Source organism: Heptranchias perlo, chromosome 10, assembly GCF_035084215.1.
Source record: "Heptranchias perlo isolate sHepPer1 chromosome 10, sHepPer1.hap1, whole genome shotgun sequence".
Taxonomy (NCBI): Eukaryota; Metazoa; Chordata; class Chondrichthyes; order Hexanchiformes; family Hexanchidae; genus Heptranchias; species Heptranchias perlo.
This window is the reverse complement of record NC_090334.1, coordinates 35,630,579-35,645,996: the sequence shown is the minus strand read 5'-3', so window position 1 is coordinate 35,645,996 and position 15,418 is coordinate 35,630,579. Positions and strand designations below refer to the sequence as shown.

Below are 15,418 nucleotides of genomic sequence, written 5' to 3'. Positions count from 1 at the left end.
TTTGCAGATGACACCATCTATGGGGGTTGGAGTTAGTACAAAGGAAGAATGCGTCAAAATGCAAGAAGACATTAATAAACTTGCAGAATGGGGTGTAATTGGCAAATGAATTTCAATATAGATAAGTGTGAGGTATATTTTGGTAGGAAAAATAAGGAGGCCACATATTGCTTGGATAATAAGATTCTAAATGGAATAGAGGAGCAAAGGGATCTCGGGGTACAGATACACAAATCACTAAAAGTAGTGAAGCAGGTTAATGAGGCTATAAAAAAAGGTAAACCAAGCACTGGGTTCAATTCTAGAGGGATAAAATTGAAAAGCAGAGAAGTTATGTTAAACTTGTATAGAACCTTGGTTAGACCACACTTGGAGTACTGTGCACAGTTCAGGTCTCCATATTATAGAAAGGATATAGAGGCATTGGAGAAGGTGCAAAAACGATTCACAGGGGTGATACCAGAACTGAGAGGATATACTTATCAAGAAGGGCTCTTTTCTCTAGAAAAGAGAAGGCTGAGAAGTGACCTGATAGAGATCTTTAAGATAATGAAAGGGTAGATGTAAAGAAAATGTTTCCACTTGTAGGAGAGTCCAAAACTAGAGGTCATAAATATAAGATAGACATCAATAAATCCAATAGGGAAATCAAGAGAAACTTCTTTACCCAAAGAGTGGTAAGACTATGGAAAGCGCTCCCACAAGGAGTAGTTGAATCAATTAACATAGATGCATTTAAGGGAAAGCTAGATAAGCACATGAAAGAGAAAGGAATAGATGGGCATGCTGATAGGGTTAGATGAAGTAGGGAGGGAGGAGGCTCGTGTGGAGCATAAACGCCAGCATTGAACAGTTAGCCGAATGGCCTGTTTCTGTGCTGTAAACTCGATGATAGAAACCAAAAATAAATCCAATGGGCAATAAGTTCGTTTTTATTTCCATGAAATAATTTGTAGCAAATCTCTAAAGATTTCTTCAGGATGGAGAGAAAATGGGCTGCATTGGTTACTTAGTAATGGCATTACTAAGCAGATACTGAACAAGGTGACTGGTTATAGGTACAAAAAAGAGGAAGAAAATCCAATATTGACTTCTACTATAATAAATCAGGTGTATGACGTTTCATATAACTTTTGTTCATTCAGAGGGTAAGGTTGTTGGTCACAAATCTCATTCTATAGAAAATCAACTCAGTCTTTGAGCCAATTAAACACTTAGTTTACCTACTATGTCACTATTAATTAAAACTGATATTAAAAATAATATTTCTAGGCAGGATTTTCCTCTTCCCTTTGATTAGGGTGCATCTCAGGAAACGGGGAATTCCGCCCGCCAAGAAGATGCACCCTTGATCCTGGCTGAAATTTCGACATTGAGGTCAATTACATTTTGACGGTGGATTCCCTGGGCAGTCATGACAAGACAAGGGCAGAAAATTGTAACAGCAAGTACCCTTGTGCCTGCACAGGTGGCACTTTTATAATATAAAAAAAACTTTTGCTGGCTCCTCTTCTGCCTGTGTACGGCAGCGCTTCATGAACACGTGCATAGTCCTGGCTCCCCAAAAAGTTTCTTCAGCTCCATCGGTGATCTCAGAGTGCTGGATGCCTGGGCCTAATACATGGCCCTTGTGTCCCAAATTCAAATTACACCAATGTTAGGATGAGTTGCAGGATGCATTTCCCTCACATAAATATTTATTTAACATATGATTACTGAGGGTATGATTTGCGCTGTTGGACCCAGCCAGGAGGAGATAGTAGGAGGTACACAAAGATGGGGATGTAGTGGACCATATCTCCAAACAGTTTTTTGCCCCACCTGGCGCAGATCCTCTGAAAAATTGGTGGGAGGAGCCTGAAAAATTGAGGTCATTAATTGCGGTGTCACATAAAGAGACATTCATGGTACACAGATATATCAGAAATATTTTAAATACAAAATATATATAACTAGGTTTGTGCAAAAATTCTTTGGAAGCCAATAGGTCAAGAGCATAATGTTAGTGAAAAGGTCAGATTATGTACATCCTTTTCTGGCAGTATATAAATTGTAATAGAATTGTTAATTGAATTTTAGTACTGTTGAACTTCTCATTATAAATGTTAACCGTAGAATTGTTTAAATTCCATGGTCTACTCAAAGAAAAAAAAATGAATTACTATATTTATGACTTAAAAATAGATGTAAAAGTTACTTTATTTGTTTTTGACCCACTTTAATATGTTTCTTTGCTTCCACCCCTTTATGTTCCTTTGTGCCATGTATCTTTGCTGAGAGACTGGGCAGATAATTTGCTCTCAAGTCTCTTCAGCTGATTGCAAGCTTCTGCAAAAGAGCCCTTGTATTTTTCTTCCATTTTGTGAAGTACCTGACCCCTGTTCTGTACCCCACTTTGGGCTCACAAAACCATTAAATACTTAATATCTTCATGCTGATCAGTGACTACTGAAAGGTATGCTTTACTTGTCATTTTGTCTGCTGGTTTTTTGAAGCGCCAGCCCTTTCCACCCTAAAGTATATTGACTAATGCCCCATCCTCAGAGCCTTCAACAATAGATTTCTCAACCTGTCCTGATGTTGAGAGGCAAATGAAAAACTGCAGTTTTGGTACAATCCCAGTTTTTGTGTTAGGGCCAAGTACAACCTAGTCTTACGTCAGTATGAAAGCTATGTGTTATATTTGTAAAACCATTATTATAATAAGAACAAGTGAAGAAAAATGACCATTTATTATCCACTTTTTAAAAAGGCAACCACATGTATTCTTGAATCAGATTGTATCCTATTTTTTTTTAAGTAATCCTATAGCCCTACAAGTCAGACACATTCTGTTGACGTTGGAAGATATCCTAGTACATTTTTAGTTGAGAATCCACTACAGAAACACATGTGCAAAGCCTTTTGTGTAAATGGCAGACTGTTTTTAGAAATGTGAAGTGAGACATTGAAATAGATTTATGAAGTCTAAGGGCAGAAGAGGGTAATGCCGTGAGAGTGCTAGCGTTGCCGCCATGGCAGCTCTGCCTTCATCTCTGCACATATGAACAGTTGATCCCTGTAGTCATATATAGCAGTAAACATTAATAACTTAACAGTCTGCAGACAGAGCTGAAGATATGGAGCATTATTGAAGGATGGAATAGAGCAGGTGGCACTTTAATATGTTTAGTGTCATGGTTGACTCTAAAGACTAGTAGAATGAAATTACTTGAGGTTGGAAAGATTTAGGAAGTGAACTCATTTTGCTGTGCTAAGGAAATGCTACTGATCAGGCTCTCTGTGTCCCTTTTCTAGGTTGGAAAATATTAACCCTGAAGAAAATGACATGGTAAGCCATTCTCTAAGGAGATTTTTTAATGTCAGTCTTATATCTTAGAGGCTTAAGCACAATTGAGTGGGTTTCCAGAGCTAAGAAGTGGGAAAAGATGAATTTGACACACTAATAATGTACATCTTAGATGTTCTATAAAAATTCAATAATTCCATTGTACTTTTTGTGTGTGCCCATTAATTAAGACCTAAACCAAATAAAATCTGATTCTAAATTCATGTATTACTGTCACATAAACGTTATTGATAGACATTGCAGGAATTACTGAACCGAATCAACAATGCAGATACAAGAAGAGCAGTTGACAAGAATGGAGATTTAATTGTGGATCGAATACACAAAACCAGGGAACGAAAGAAAAAAATAACTGCTGAAGAAATGAATGCAGTTATTGAGGAAAGGGATGCTGCCTTAGCAAGAGTAAGTATATTTAGTGCATTAAAGGTACTTTATATCTTTAACCAACTACCTTGTCTCCTAATAGTGTTATCAATTTAGTAAATATTAATTTTACAAGTAATAAGTACATATCAAAGAACGAAATTGAAATATATTTATCATTCAAACTCTAATCTAAGATCTAGAATTAATTTTTATAATACCGTGTGTCAGTTCTGCAGGATCCATACTTCCAGTGACTTTAAAACAATCATGAATGAAGATGTATTGGTTGCATAGCACATCCTTTAGTATTGCTGTGAAACGTTGCACTGTGTTTTTAAACTTGGTTGTGCCGGGTCTCTGCCATTTCCAGAATTTTCCAACATGCCTTGTAAGGCATGGAACCTCTGTCCACCCCTTACTGGTCAAATGTTGTCAGGGGCAGGGACGCTTCACTGGGTCTCCACACTTCCCTAGCTCATCCCGAAGTGATGGAGGCCAGTAAACCAAGTGAGATGAGATGCACTGGCCTCCAGATGAGGTGCAGTCTGGACCTGTGGGGGGGGGGTGGGGAAGAAAGAACAGCTCTTTAAATAGAAAAATCATGATTGACCACCTTATGCAGAGGATCAAGGGGAAGTTGGCTGGGGTCTGAGGACGCCTGGGCACCCCTACCCCCAATGGTGGGCAGGCATTGAACTTTCCAGCTGCATGGGCCAGGCAGGTGCCGAAGGTGTGCCCGCTGCAAACTCTGGCAGGGTCAGAACTGGAGGGCACCAGCAGATGTAATCCTTGGGACATAATCCCGGTAACTGCCGGGATTGCGTCCCAAGGATTTTCAGGGCCATAATATATTGTTATTTAGGTCACTTTTTACTTTACCTATCCCTAGTGTCAAATTGCTTCTGTAAATTCCAATGTCATTTATTAGATTGCTGAGTAAACAGACAAACTAGTTGGAATCTGTGAAAACAAATATTTAAATCTAACCTCAAATATTTGAAATTTCATAGTGCATTCATATTTCTTTCTATCAAAACACACGCACATAGCTAAATATTGACACCTAGCTCCTCGATCATTGCGCAGCTAAATCTTGAGCCGTATTTATTTACAACAGTTAACAGATGTTGTATGACCATATGAGACTTGCTTGTTGTACAACTGTTTGTGTGTGAAGTAAGTGTAAATCACATCAACCCAGCAGCAGCACAGAGCAAGACTCCATCTTTTAGCATTTATATTTTTAATGCTGATGCAGTGAATGAATGATAAAGTTGTGTAGTTTTGGACTTTTTACTGTCAGATTCATAAAAATATAAATATTATTGGATCTCTGCTACGCTGCTCACTGTAAGTTGGATGATACACTGTTCTATAATGACAAAAGTGTTATACCATTAAATATACAACGTGTTATTATAGAATAGTTGGTTTCCCTTGGCAATAGTTTCTTTGGATATTTTTGTATTGAATTGTTGCTGAAATGTCAAAGAGGCTCTCAAGAACATCTAAATTCATGGACTTCAATGTGGAGGAATTTCTGGCACAGATTCAGCAGTGCCAAAATCAACTTGCCTACAAACCTGCCTACAAAAGGCTCAGTGAAAGGAGTTTGCCACATGAATGGGGTAGTGCAAGTCTTATATAATTGAAGTTGCTCAGATAAACCACTTGGTTTCACCCCTATAATAGTTTACTTGCTGCTATTATGCCCACTCTTGAGCAGTCACGGTAATTGCTTTATTCTTGCTGGAGAAAGCTGCACACAATGATTGGCAGAGAAGTGACACAAATGGAGTCCCCAGGCTTTTATCCCCTTGCAGCCTATGAGGAGCAAGCCCTGGAATTGATCAGAAGGCAGACAGTGGAGGAAATGGGAGGCCAGAGTGCAAGAGCCAACTTCATGTTTGTTATAACAATCTGCTTCTTCCCCCTTTAGTCCTATTGGACTAAACATAAAACAATTGCATAACCAAACACTCAAGTATCTCCTTCCACTAAAAGTCATCAGCCATTGTAAATTCTCCTTTTCTCCTGCTCCCCTATATTTGGCTGAACACCGAAATAAAAGTATTGTAACTCCCAGGAAACCAAGTGTTGACCTGAATGATTCAATGCTGCTGATCAGATACTCAAACACCGAAACAACAAAACTTTTTTCTGATGAAGGTAACAGGATGCCCAAGGCAGCACGTGTTGCCATGTGTGTGCAAGCTGCAACATCCTGTGTGTGAAAACTGTAATTTTGTGGGCATCCTGACATTCTGTAAAACTGATGCTGCGAGTATGTGAGGATGTTTATGAAGAGGCTACCTCTACCAAACAGTGCATCAGTTACTTGTTTAATGCATTTATGCACAGTTGATTGGTTTATGTTGTAGATGTCATCACATGTAGCCTGATAGTAGGGGAGTCTATAACGAGGGGACATAGATTTAAGGTGAGAGGGGAGAGACACAAAAGGGTCCAGAGGGGCAATTTTTTCACTCAAAGGGTGGTGAGCGTCTGGAACGAGCTGCCAGAGGCAGTAGTAGAGGCGGGTACAATTTTGTCTTTTAAAAAGCATTTGGACAGTTACATGGGTAAGATGGGTATAGAGGGATATGGGCCAAGTGCAGGCAATTGGGACTAGCTTTGTGGTATAAACTGGGCGACATGGACATGTTGGGCCGAAGGACCTGTTTCCATGTTGTAAACTTCTATGATTCTATATGCCCTTGAGCCATAAAAATTCAGAACTGTTGAGATTTTCACAGACACGGACAGTGCAGTGCCTGTGGATGAAATGATCTTTTGGTCGGATTCCAAAATGGCACACAACTTGCATATGGCTTCTCTAGTGAAGTGTAGTCTCTGAAGACATAGCTTTTGAGACAGATTGAGGAAGATGTATCATGGTCAGTATTTCTTAGTGAAAGAGAATACCTGTGAGTGAGTTCCAAATACCTCTAGTGCTGTCCGATCTGCCTGGTGTCCCAGCATTGTTCCTCCTCCAAATAACAAATAGAGGGGTATGCTCAAAGGAAACATTATTATGCCCTCCATAAAATGTCTACCAGTAAATAAAGGTTGTCTTCACAGCAGCAGACACAAAATCCAGTGAGAAAACTGTACTGTTCCTGGCCAAAACGCTCCGCCATTGGGGCCAGAACCTTTGGCCATCTTGGCCCTATTCTCTGGACTCCCTCCTAAACCCCTTCACATCATCACTTCCCTCTCTGCATTTTATTCAAAATTCTCCTAGCATTCAGGTAAAGGCACTGAATTGTAATATTTACTTTTATCTTAAGTTTTTTTTAGCCTCTATTTGGTTTCTGTTTTATTTTCTCCTTTCTATTGACTAGCATCCAAGTTCTATTTAACTATAGTTAAAACCTGATTCCTTCCACTCCCCATACCTAGTTTAAAAGAGCTATAATTCTGCAATCCATGATTAGCTAGTTGCCTGGTTTCTGTCCTATTTAGATGTATTGTAAACAATTTTACAACACCAAGTTATAGTCCAACAATTTTATTTGAAATTCACAAGCTTACGGAGGCTTCCTCCTTCCTCAGGTGAATGTGGAAATGAAATCCTCGAACCCTTCGCATTTATAAATCACAGAACAATACCTGGTGATTACAGATAGTCTTTCCAACTGCCTGTTGCCAAGGCAATCACAGTGTGCAGACAGAGAGGTGTTACCTACAAGTTCTCCTGAAAGCTGGGTAATTTGCTGCGAACGATGGTCTGTTTCAGGTTGGGTGGCTGTTTAAAGGCGAGTAGTGGAGGTGTGGGGATGGCCATAGCGAGGTGTTCGTCATCATTGATGACATGTTGAAGGCTGCGGAGAACATGGCGTAGTTTCTCCGCTCCGGGGAAGTACTGGACGACGAAGGGTACTCTGTTGGTTGCGTCCCGTGTTAGTCTTCTGAGGAGGTCTACGCGATTTTTCGCTGTGGCCCGTCGGAACTGTCGATCGATGAGTCGAGCGTCATATCCCGTTCTTACTAGGGCGTCTTTCAGCGTCTGTAGGTGTCCATCGCGTTCCTCCTCGTCTGAGCAGACCCTGTGTATTCGCAGGGCCTGTCCATAGGGGATGGCCTCTTTGACGTGGTTAGGGTGGAAGCTGGAAAAGTGGAGCATCGTGAGGTTGTCCGTGGGCTTGCGGTAGAGTGAGGTGCTGAGGTGCCCGTCTTTGATGGAGATTCGTGTATCCAAGAAAGAAACTGATTCTGAGGAGTAGTCCATGGTGAGCTTGATGGTGGGATAGAACTTGTTGATGTTATCGTGTAGTCTCTTTAGTGATTCCTCGCCGTGGGTCCATAGAAAGAAAATGTCGTCGATATATCTGGCGTATAGTGTTGGTTGGAGGTCCTGTGCAGTGAAGAAGTCCTGCTCGAACTTGTGCATGAAAATGTTGGCGTATTGGGGTGCGAATTTGGTCCCCATGGCTGTTCCGTGTGTTTGGGTAAAGAACTGGTTATCGAAGGTGAAGACATTGTGATCCAGGATGAAGCGGATGAGTTGTAGGATGGCGTCTGGAGATTGGCTGTTGTTGGTGTTGAGTATTGATGCTGTCGCAGCGATGCCGTCATCGTGGGGGATACTGGTGTAGATGTAGTTTATCTCTCCTATACCACCAAGCTTACCCTAACCAGTTCCAGTTATTGATAAAACCAGAGCTTTGAATCCTCCCCCAACTAGCCAGACACTAATTTGCCCCATAATTCTACTCATAAATTCATAACTTGAAAGATCAGCGGTAATTCAGAAGATTCTTTACACTCCTTGTCCTTTAACTTTAGGCTAAACTTGCTTTTCAACTCCTGACCTCTCCCTAAATCATTTATTCCTAGATAAGCGATCACCACTGATTCCTCTCCAGCTTTCTGCATTGGTCCGTTTACCTTTTCATCTGTATCTATAAAATTAGACCACGGGAGACTCACTGCTGCCCTATTTACTTCATCTTTACCACAAAAGAAACTATGAACATGACTATAAATCCTAGTAATATAACCTTTTTTCTTCCTACAATGCTTATTCGTCCCACTACGATTTCAGCTCAAACCTCATTCAGCCTTGTTCCACGAGCTGAGTCCTCAGACCTAGGCGCCTACCTGGGGATATCTAAAGGGACCTGCCTTTGCCATCTATGTTTCATGAGTTAGAATGTCATGGTATTCATTTTCTTTGAGCCCACACCCCAGACAAGATCTACTGCTGGGAAAGCCGTTTGCCCATGACTGTAAAGTTTATCACCACAATAAATTTCTACATGACTGGATCCTTCCAAACCACCATTAGTAATATTTGCCACTTCGGTCAGCCTCCAGTCTACTTATGCATGAAACAAATGACAGATCCTTTGTCTGCCATGGGGAAATACTTTCATCACTTTCCCCATGGAATGGAGGCAAGAGCACAAGAGGGTGCAGCACTTTTAACAGGTGACAGGCTTTCCAAAATTGCAGGCCCCTAGTGATGTCAGACATATGGCCATCATAGCCCCATCATCATCCTCATTTAGGATATGAATATGAAAGGCTTTCATGCCATATTGTGCAAGTAGTAGTATTGAACCAGAGGAATAGGGTAATGCAAGTTCATGAGCGATGTACTGCAGTAGCCGTAATGTCTTCATTTTGCACTGGTCCACCATGGCACCATTATTAGAAGGAGAAAGCAGACTAGATGGCTGGCTGGTGGGGGACCACAGATCTCCATTGCAGCCCCATTGAGAAACCCCTAAACAGAGGTGCAATACAGATAAAACAAAGTTCATTCTTCTACCGAATTCTGCTGGAACATACAATTGGCATGCTCAAGCGGGGAATCCAATGTTTGGACAGATCGGGGGAGAGCACTGCTCCATAGCCTTGGCAAGATATCACAAATAGAAAAGTATGAAAGTCATGATGAACCTTTATAAAACACTGGTTCTTCCACAACTGGAGTATTGTGTCCAGTTCTGGTCACCTCACTTCAGGAAGGATGTGAAGGCCTTAGAGAGGGTGCAGAAGAGATTTACTCGAATGATTCCAGGGATGAGGGACTTGAGTTACATAGACTGGAGAAGCTGGGGTTGTTCTCCTTGGAACAGAGACGGTTTTGGGGCGATTTCATAGAGGTATTCAAAATCATGAAGGGTCTAGACAGAATCGATAGAGAAAAACTATTCCCATTGGCGGAAGGATCAAGGACTAGAGGACATAGATTTAAGGTGATTGGCAAAAGTACCAAAGGTGACATGAGGAAAAACTTTTTTACACAGTGAGTGGTTAGAATCTGGAATGCACTGCCTGAGGGGGTGGTGGAGGCAGATTCAATCATGGCCCTCAAAGGGGAACTGGATAAGTACTTGAAAGGAAAAACATTTGCAGGGCTGCGGGGAAAGGGCGGGGGAATGGGACTAGCTGGATTGCTCTTGCATAGAGCTGGCACGGACTCGATGGGCCGAATGGCCTCCTTCCGTGCTGTAACCTTTCTATGATTCAATGATCTGCGACTGATGTATATTGCATAATTTCACTATTCAAAGAAGGGAGACCATGTAGCCAGAGGACCAAGAAGGCCACTTTGAAGTCTTAGCAGAGGAGGAAGAGGAGAAAATGATTGATGATGACGTGCAGAGAGACTGGTGCATCATTGATTGACAGGACTTTTACTTAACTTTGTAAATGTGCTTTTGTATGAACAGTTCAGTGTTCTTGATCACAGTATGTTGGCACTGTGAACATGCCCTTCTTAATCATTACTCCCTCTATTACCACACATGCTTACCAGCCCACTGCCTACCATATTAATGTGTCCTTTTTGAAAATAGATTTTCACAGTATGTTCCAAAGAATGTGCAACCAATTTATTTCCCTCCTACAGCTTTATGTATATGCTCTTGCTGTTTATATCCCCAGTGCTTGCCTTGATGAGAGTATATGATATGTGGTGTCTCCTACCTAATCTTGTGATCCTTCTAAGTGCTACTTCAGTGGGAGAATGAAGCAAGGCTGCAGCCTACAGTTCCTCACAGATCTCTTGACATTGCTGTTCCACTATATCTCCTTTTGCTGGGTCATGAGATGGCCCTCTAACTACTGCCAGTACTGCAGTCTCTAATTGACTGGTTGTACTTGTCTGCTGTTTGCCATTTCTTCAGTCCTCTGATGAAGCGGCTGGGTTGGGTGGATTGGTATCTCCCTCAGAGGTAGCATCTTCATCCATACCTCCTCCTGTCACGCCTCGGCTGCTGAGGGTACCTGTGGATGACTAGGGATCATTTGAAAACAGACGCTTGGCCATCACTTGAGTACGAAGCCTGCCATTGAGGTTCTCTCAAGCCAATTACCTGGCCTCCAAGTCAGAAATGAGAGCCTCTTGGAAATTGGAACCCTGGTCAGAATAGGAATGTCACATGTTTGTAAGGGAAACTGGACCTCAATCCTCTGGGGCAGTCCTAATGCTGTCTGTGGACATGCACTTGGTGGCCTCCGAAGATTCTCCAAAGACTGTATAAAGCACATCTGCTCATTAATCAGCTCCTCTCTACAGGTAACACCCATAAATAAAGAATCTATGAGATCTTCAGCAGGGGAATGTTTTGGCGTGGCCCATTGTTCCTACTCCTCTGCAGTGACCTCCATTTTTTGCTCCTCTTTTCATTAGGTACTTTCTTGTCACCTTTTCTACTTGATTCCCTTGAGGTTGATATATTGAGCTGGTGCCTGTATGCTCAGAAGTGTATTATGCATGCATGTGAGATGGCTCAGCTTCCTGCTCACCTCTCGTGGCAGACATATCATCTTGGTAGATCCCTACACACAAAAAATTAACATGAGAACCTGCATGAAATAGCTGAGTACACAGCCCCAGTGCCAATACATTGAGTTCCATGCTGTTGGGTGGGCAGATATCTCCCTAATCTTCTGTTACCTCAACTCCCACAACTTCATTTTTATTTAAGATTCATTGGTACAGTGGTTTAGCTTGTTGTCCTATTACCTCTGTAATCAGGGTTCAAAAATAATTCAGACATCTGGAATAAAAAATCTTCCCTCTCTGATAACTGTAAGGATTCTAATTGAAATAACTTTGGCAGTTTCAATCTGATTTTGGTGGGCACAAGTCCCCAGCACAAAGCTGTCCATAATTTGGTACTAAATTGACAGCCTCACTGTGGAATGCTTGGTGTGAGAAATGAGGAACGGAAATGTTAGGCTTATGTTGCCCAGGGGGAGGTGATGGAATTCATGGGTACAACAGCCACCTTGTTTAATTTGTTTGCCATATAATGAGCTGTTAATACAGCAGGGATCAAAACTAAATATGCAGTACCACCAAGCAGCAGCACCAGTACCTAATAAATATCACTGGCTCACTTGTTTGCCAAAATAATTAACTAAAAATGTACTTATTGTACCTTGTACAAATAAAGCTCCTTTTGGAGGCAATCTGTAAAGAGCTAGCACAGGAAGCTTGCAGTTTTTGGAAGCACAGTACAATGAGTATGTGCTGACATTTGAATATATTCACTGGTTCATTGGCCGAATTATAACCCTGTTGTTATCAATCCACTGGAGTTTGCTTGATTACTTTTGGGAATCTGAAAAAAAATTAAGAGTTCTCTTGGAAATTTAACTTGTGCTTTTATGCCTCCCCAGGAGAAAAAGTAAGATGGGGAAAGTGTTCATGACAGTGAAAATTGTACACCATCTGTTGGAAGGAGTGGGCCCAATGGACCGAGTGGCATTTTCTTTTCCACATTTTATGTCCTTATGTTAAATGTCTTGATCTTGTGAACTAGTTTTATATGCCAATTATGTTTTAATTTGAAAACCAGTGCTATTTCTATTTCTGATGCACTCTGGATCACAGTTGATAGCATAGACAACCTGGAGTGTAGTTTTCCATACTGTGATCGTTGGCTGTCTGTAAAATCTGATGAAAGCGGCTGTGGAACACATCTGTAATCGAGCCAAATCTACCTGGTAGTAAAATGGTGCTTTATTTTAAAGGTCCAACACAAGTTAAATGTTTTTCCTTATGGATACGAAGGTGGAAAATCAGCAGATGAGCTGCATCTCCTAAGATTTGCTCAAGAGCAGCATTAGTAAAGAGACTTAGAAGTAGGTCATCTACCTGCCCTCTCAACAGGAGAATATTTCTTGTGGCATGCATACTTTGAGCATTGACTTAATTTGGGATGAAAAAATATTTTTTTTTACACCTGGAAGAGGCAGAGAGTACAAAAATTACAAGAGGGAAGTGTCCCTTCAACCTCATAAATGCCAGTAACCAATGTCTGTTTTCAAGCTTCGATATGAAGTAAATGCATTCTCAGAAATTAATTTTGACTTCAATATAGTTTCATTTTCATGTTTTAAGTGCTATTTCTATTTCTTTAAATTTACCAAATATGTTTAAAAAAAATACCACTTCAAAACGAAATTTTTTCCTCCCTGAATAAATATGACATTATGTACAACAGGACAACAGTGACGGTAATTCCAAGGAATACATAACCCTTTGTGCAGGAAAATACTTACGATTGTAAAGAAAAATTGGCATCTGGTCAAAGCATTTCTTCAATTAAAATGCAAATAAAGTAGGCATCTTCTGCTTTGGGACTCCTGCTAGGAGCAGACTGTAGAATTTCACCTTTTTGTTGACATTTATGTGATTTGGAATAGATCAGAGGAATAGTTGTGCAAGATATTTTAGATTCCTTATTTCAGCATATGAATTTAATTTAACACACAGATCAAAGTGGTGTGAGATGAATTTTGAAGCATTCATCCCTTTTTATCAGTGCTAGTGAATTTTTTTTAAAAACTCATCAATGCTTGAAAGCATATTTTAAGTAATGTTAAGTCAGCTGACTTGTGTCAATAATTAGACTAAAGTAAAATGACCCTGAATTAAAGAGGACTCAATTTTCAAACAATTTAAATGTTTAAAACTATTTCTGACATATTGTAGAATTGCAGTTTCATATACACAGCATAATTTTAATGTGTTGTGCAAAATATTCCTTTTTACCCACTAGAAGTCAGTGTTTAGAAAGTTTAGGTTCTGGCATTATCCATCTGTAAATGTTAACTTTCCTCTTAACTTCTTACGGTTGCATGAGCCTACATTTTGAAATCTAGTGCTTACGAAATATTTTTTTCCAAAACCATTCACGATGGAAGTTAATTTAGTTAATGATAAATTAAAATTTGGTGAATGTAATAGCTTTTTATTTTTGTGCTGTTTTTACAGTAAGCCTTTAAATCAAGGTGGCATTGCATTATATATTACTTGACTTTACAAAGCGCATTGGTCTTTGGCGATGTGCAAAACGGGCAATAATGAATCAGTGACATCAATGGAAAAGAAAATCAGTGGGAGTGTAAAATGGCCTGCTAATTCACTACTGCCCAAGATGAGTTCTGCCCCCTATATCTGAGGGGATTTTGCTGTACTGTTAACTGTCAAAGATGTATAATGGTTTTTGGCAGCTTCATGAATTCCAGCAGCAATTTCAATAATTCAAACCAGCTTTGGGTTTTTTTTGTAAAAATTGAAAGTTATACAATATTTACTGGGACTTAAAACCCAAATCAGAAGATGTCATCTGCTTCTCTCATTAAATTTGCATGTTACTCCTTCAAAAACTGAAAATATTTCAAAAATGTTTTCACCCTAATCTTCCTTTTGATTACAACTCTTAACTTATATTATTGCTTACCTTTTAATCACTTAGGTATAATTCTAGTTCCAAAAATGAACAAGGCTGCATACAAAATTGTCAGACATAATTGTAACCTTATTGGACTCCAGCCCTTGCTAATGAGTCAACTGCAACTAGTGAAAAATATTTCTTACTGTGTGACTGGATTTTAGCCAACCAATACTGTTTGAGATTCTAGCTCGAGGGTGTAATACATTTCAATATTCTATACAGCCATTGTCTTTAAATGTTCAAAAACATTTTGTATTGGCTTTAGGGGGTTATTAAGTCCCTGGGGTGGCCAGGTACTATTTCAAAAACTTATGCCTGTGCAGCAATGCTTTTCAGTATATTTGGTCCAAAACTACTGCTGCTTTCAGCCTAAAAGCATTATTGCAGAGTAGCCTTGTGTTGGTAATGTGAAACCTTAATGGTCCAGTGTTCTAACTTGCAATTTTGCAAAAGGAAAATTAAGATTGTTAACATGCTAAGAGGGGAATGCTGTTGGTGCATGACTTGAATCATGCCACTAGCTTCCTTACATGTCCAACAGTGGGAATAGCACTGTAAGAAAAAACACTAAGATTGTTTTAATGATGTTTGTTGAGCTTGGAAGCATTTATTTTAATTTCAAAATCAGTTGTTTTCTAAGAAGTGAGTGAAGTCTTGAGTATCTTTGTCTCTTTTTGCAAATGTGTGGATTTTCTGTCATTCTCAATTAGAAGTTCAGACAGTAGGTTCCACTTGTGATATCAAAGGAGTGTTTTGTTCCAAAGATCAAAGATTCCATAATTGAGCGATTGATGGAAAACTGTTACGGTTGTTTGGCACCTCCATGGACAAGTTTGTATAGCATGGTGATTGGATCATGTGAATCTCGTTGAGCTCCACAGTTATATGTGCATTGTTAATTGTTTTTATAGATGTAATTTTGTCCCGTTTCATCTGATTACCGAACTTCCATTGTTTAATTCATTATGACAAGAGCTTGTATAAATACTAGAGTGCT

At 40.0% G+C, this 15,418-nt stretch overlaps 1 protein-coding gene across 12 annotated transcripts in view; it reads left to right on the top strand.

Annotated features, from left to right (window-relative positions):
* mipol1 (mirror-image polydactyly 1) overlaps positions 1-15,418 on the top strand; it is a 288,620-nt gene that overhangs the window by 143,918 nt on the left and 129,284 nt on the right. For all 12 annotated transcript variants that reach the window (XM_067991462.1, XM_067991458.1, XM_067991457.1 and 9 more), the window contains 2 exons: positions 3,298-3,331; positions 3,584-3,754. In XM_067991462.1, coding sequence (XP_067847563.1) covers positions 3,298-3,331; positions 3,584-3,754 — 205 coding nt within the window. The remainder of the gene's footprint in view (positions 1-3,297; positions 3,332-3,583; positions 3,755-15,418) is intronic.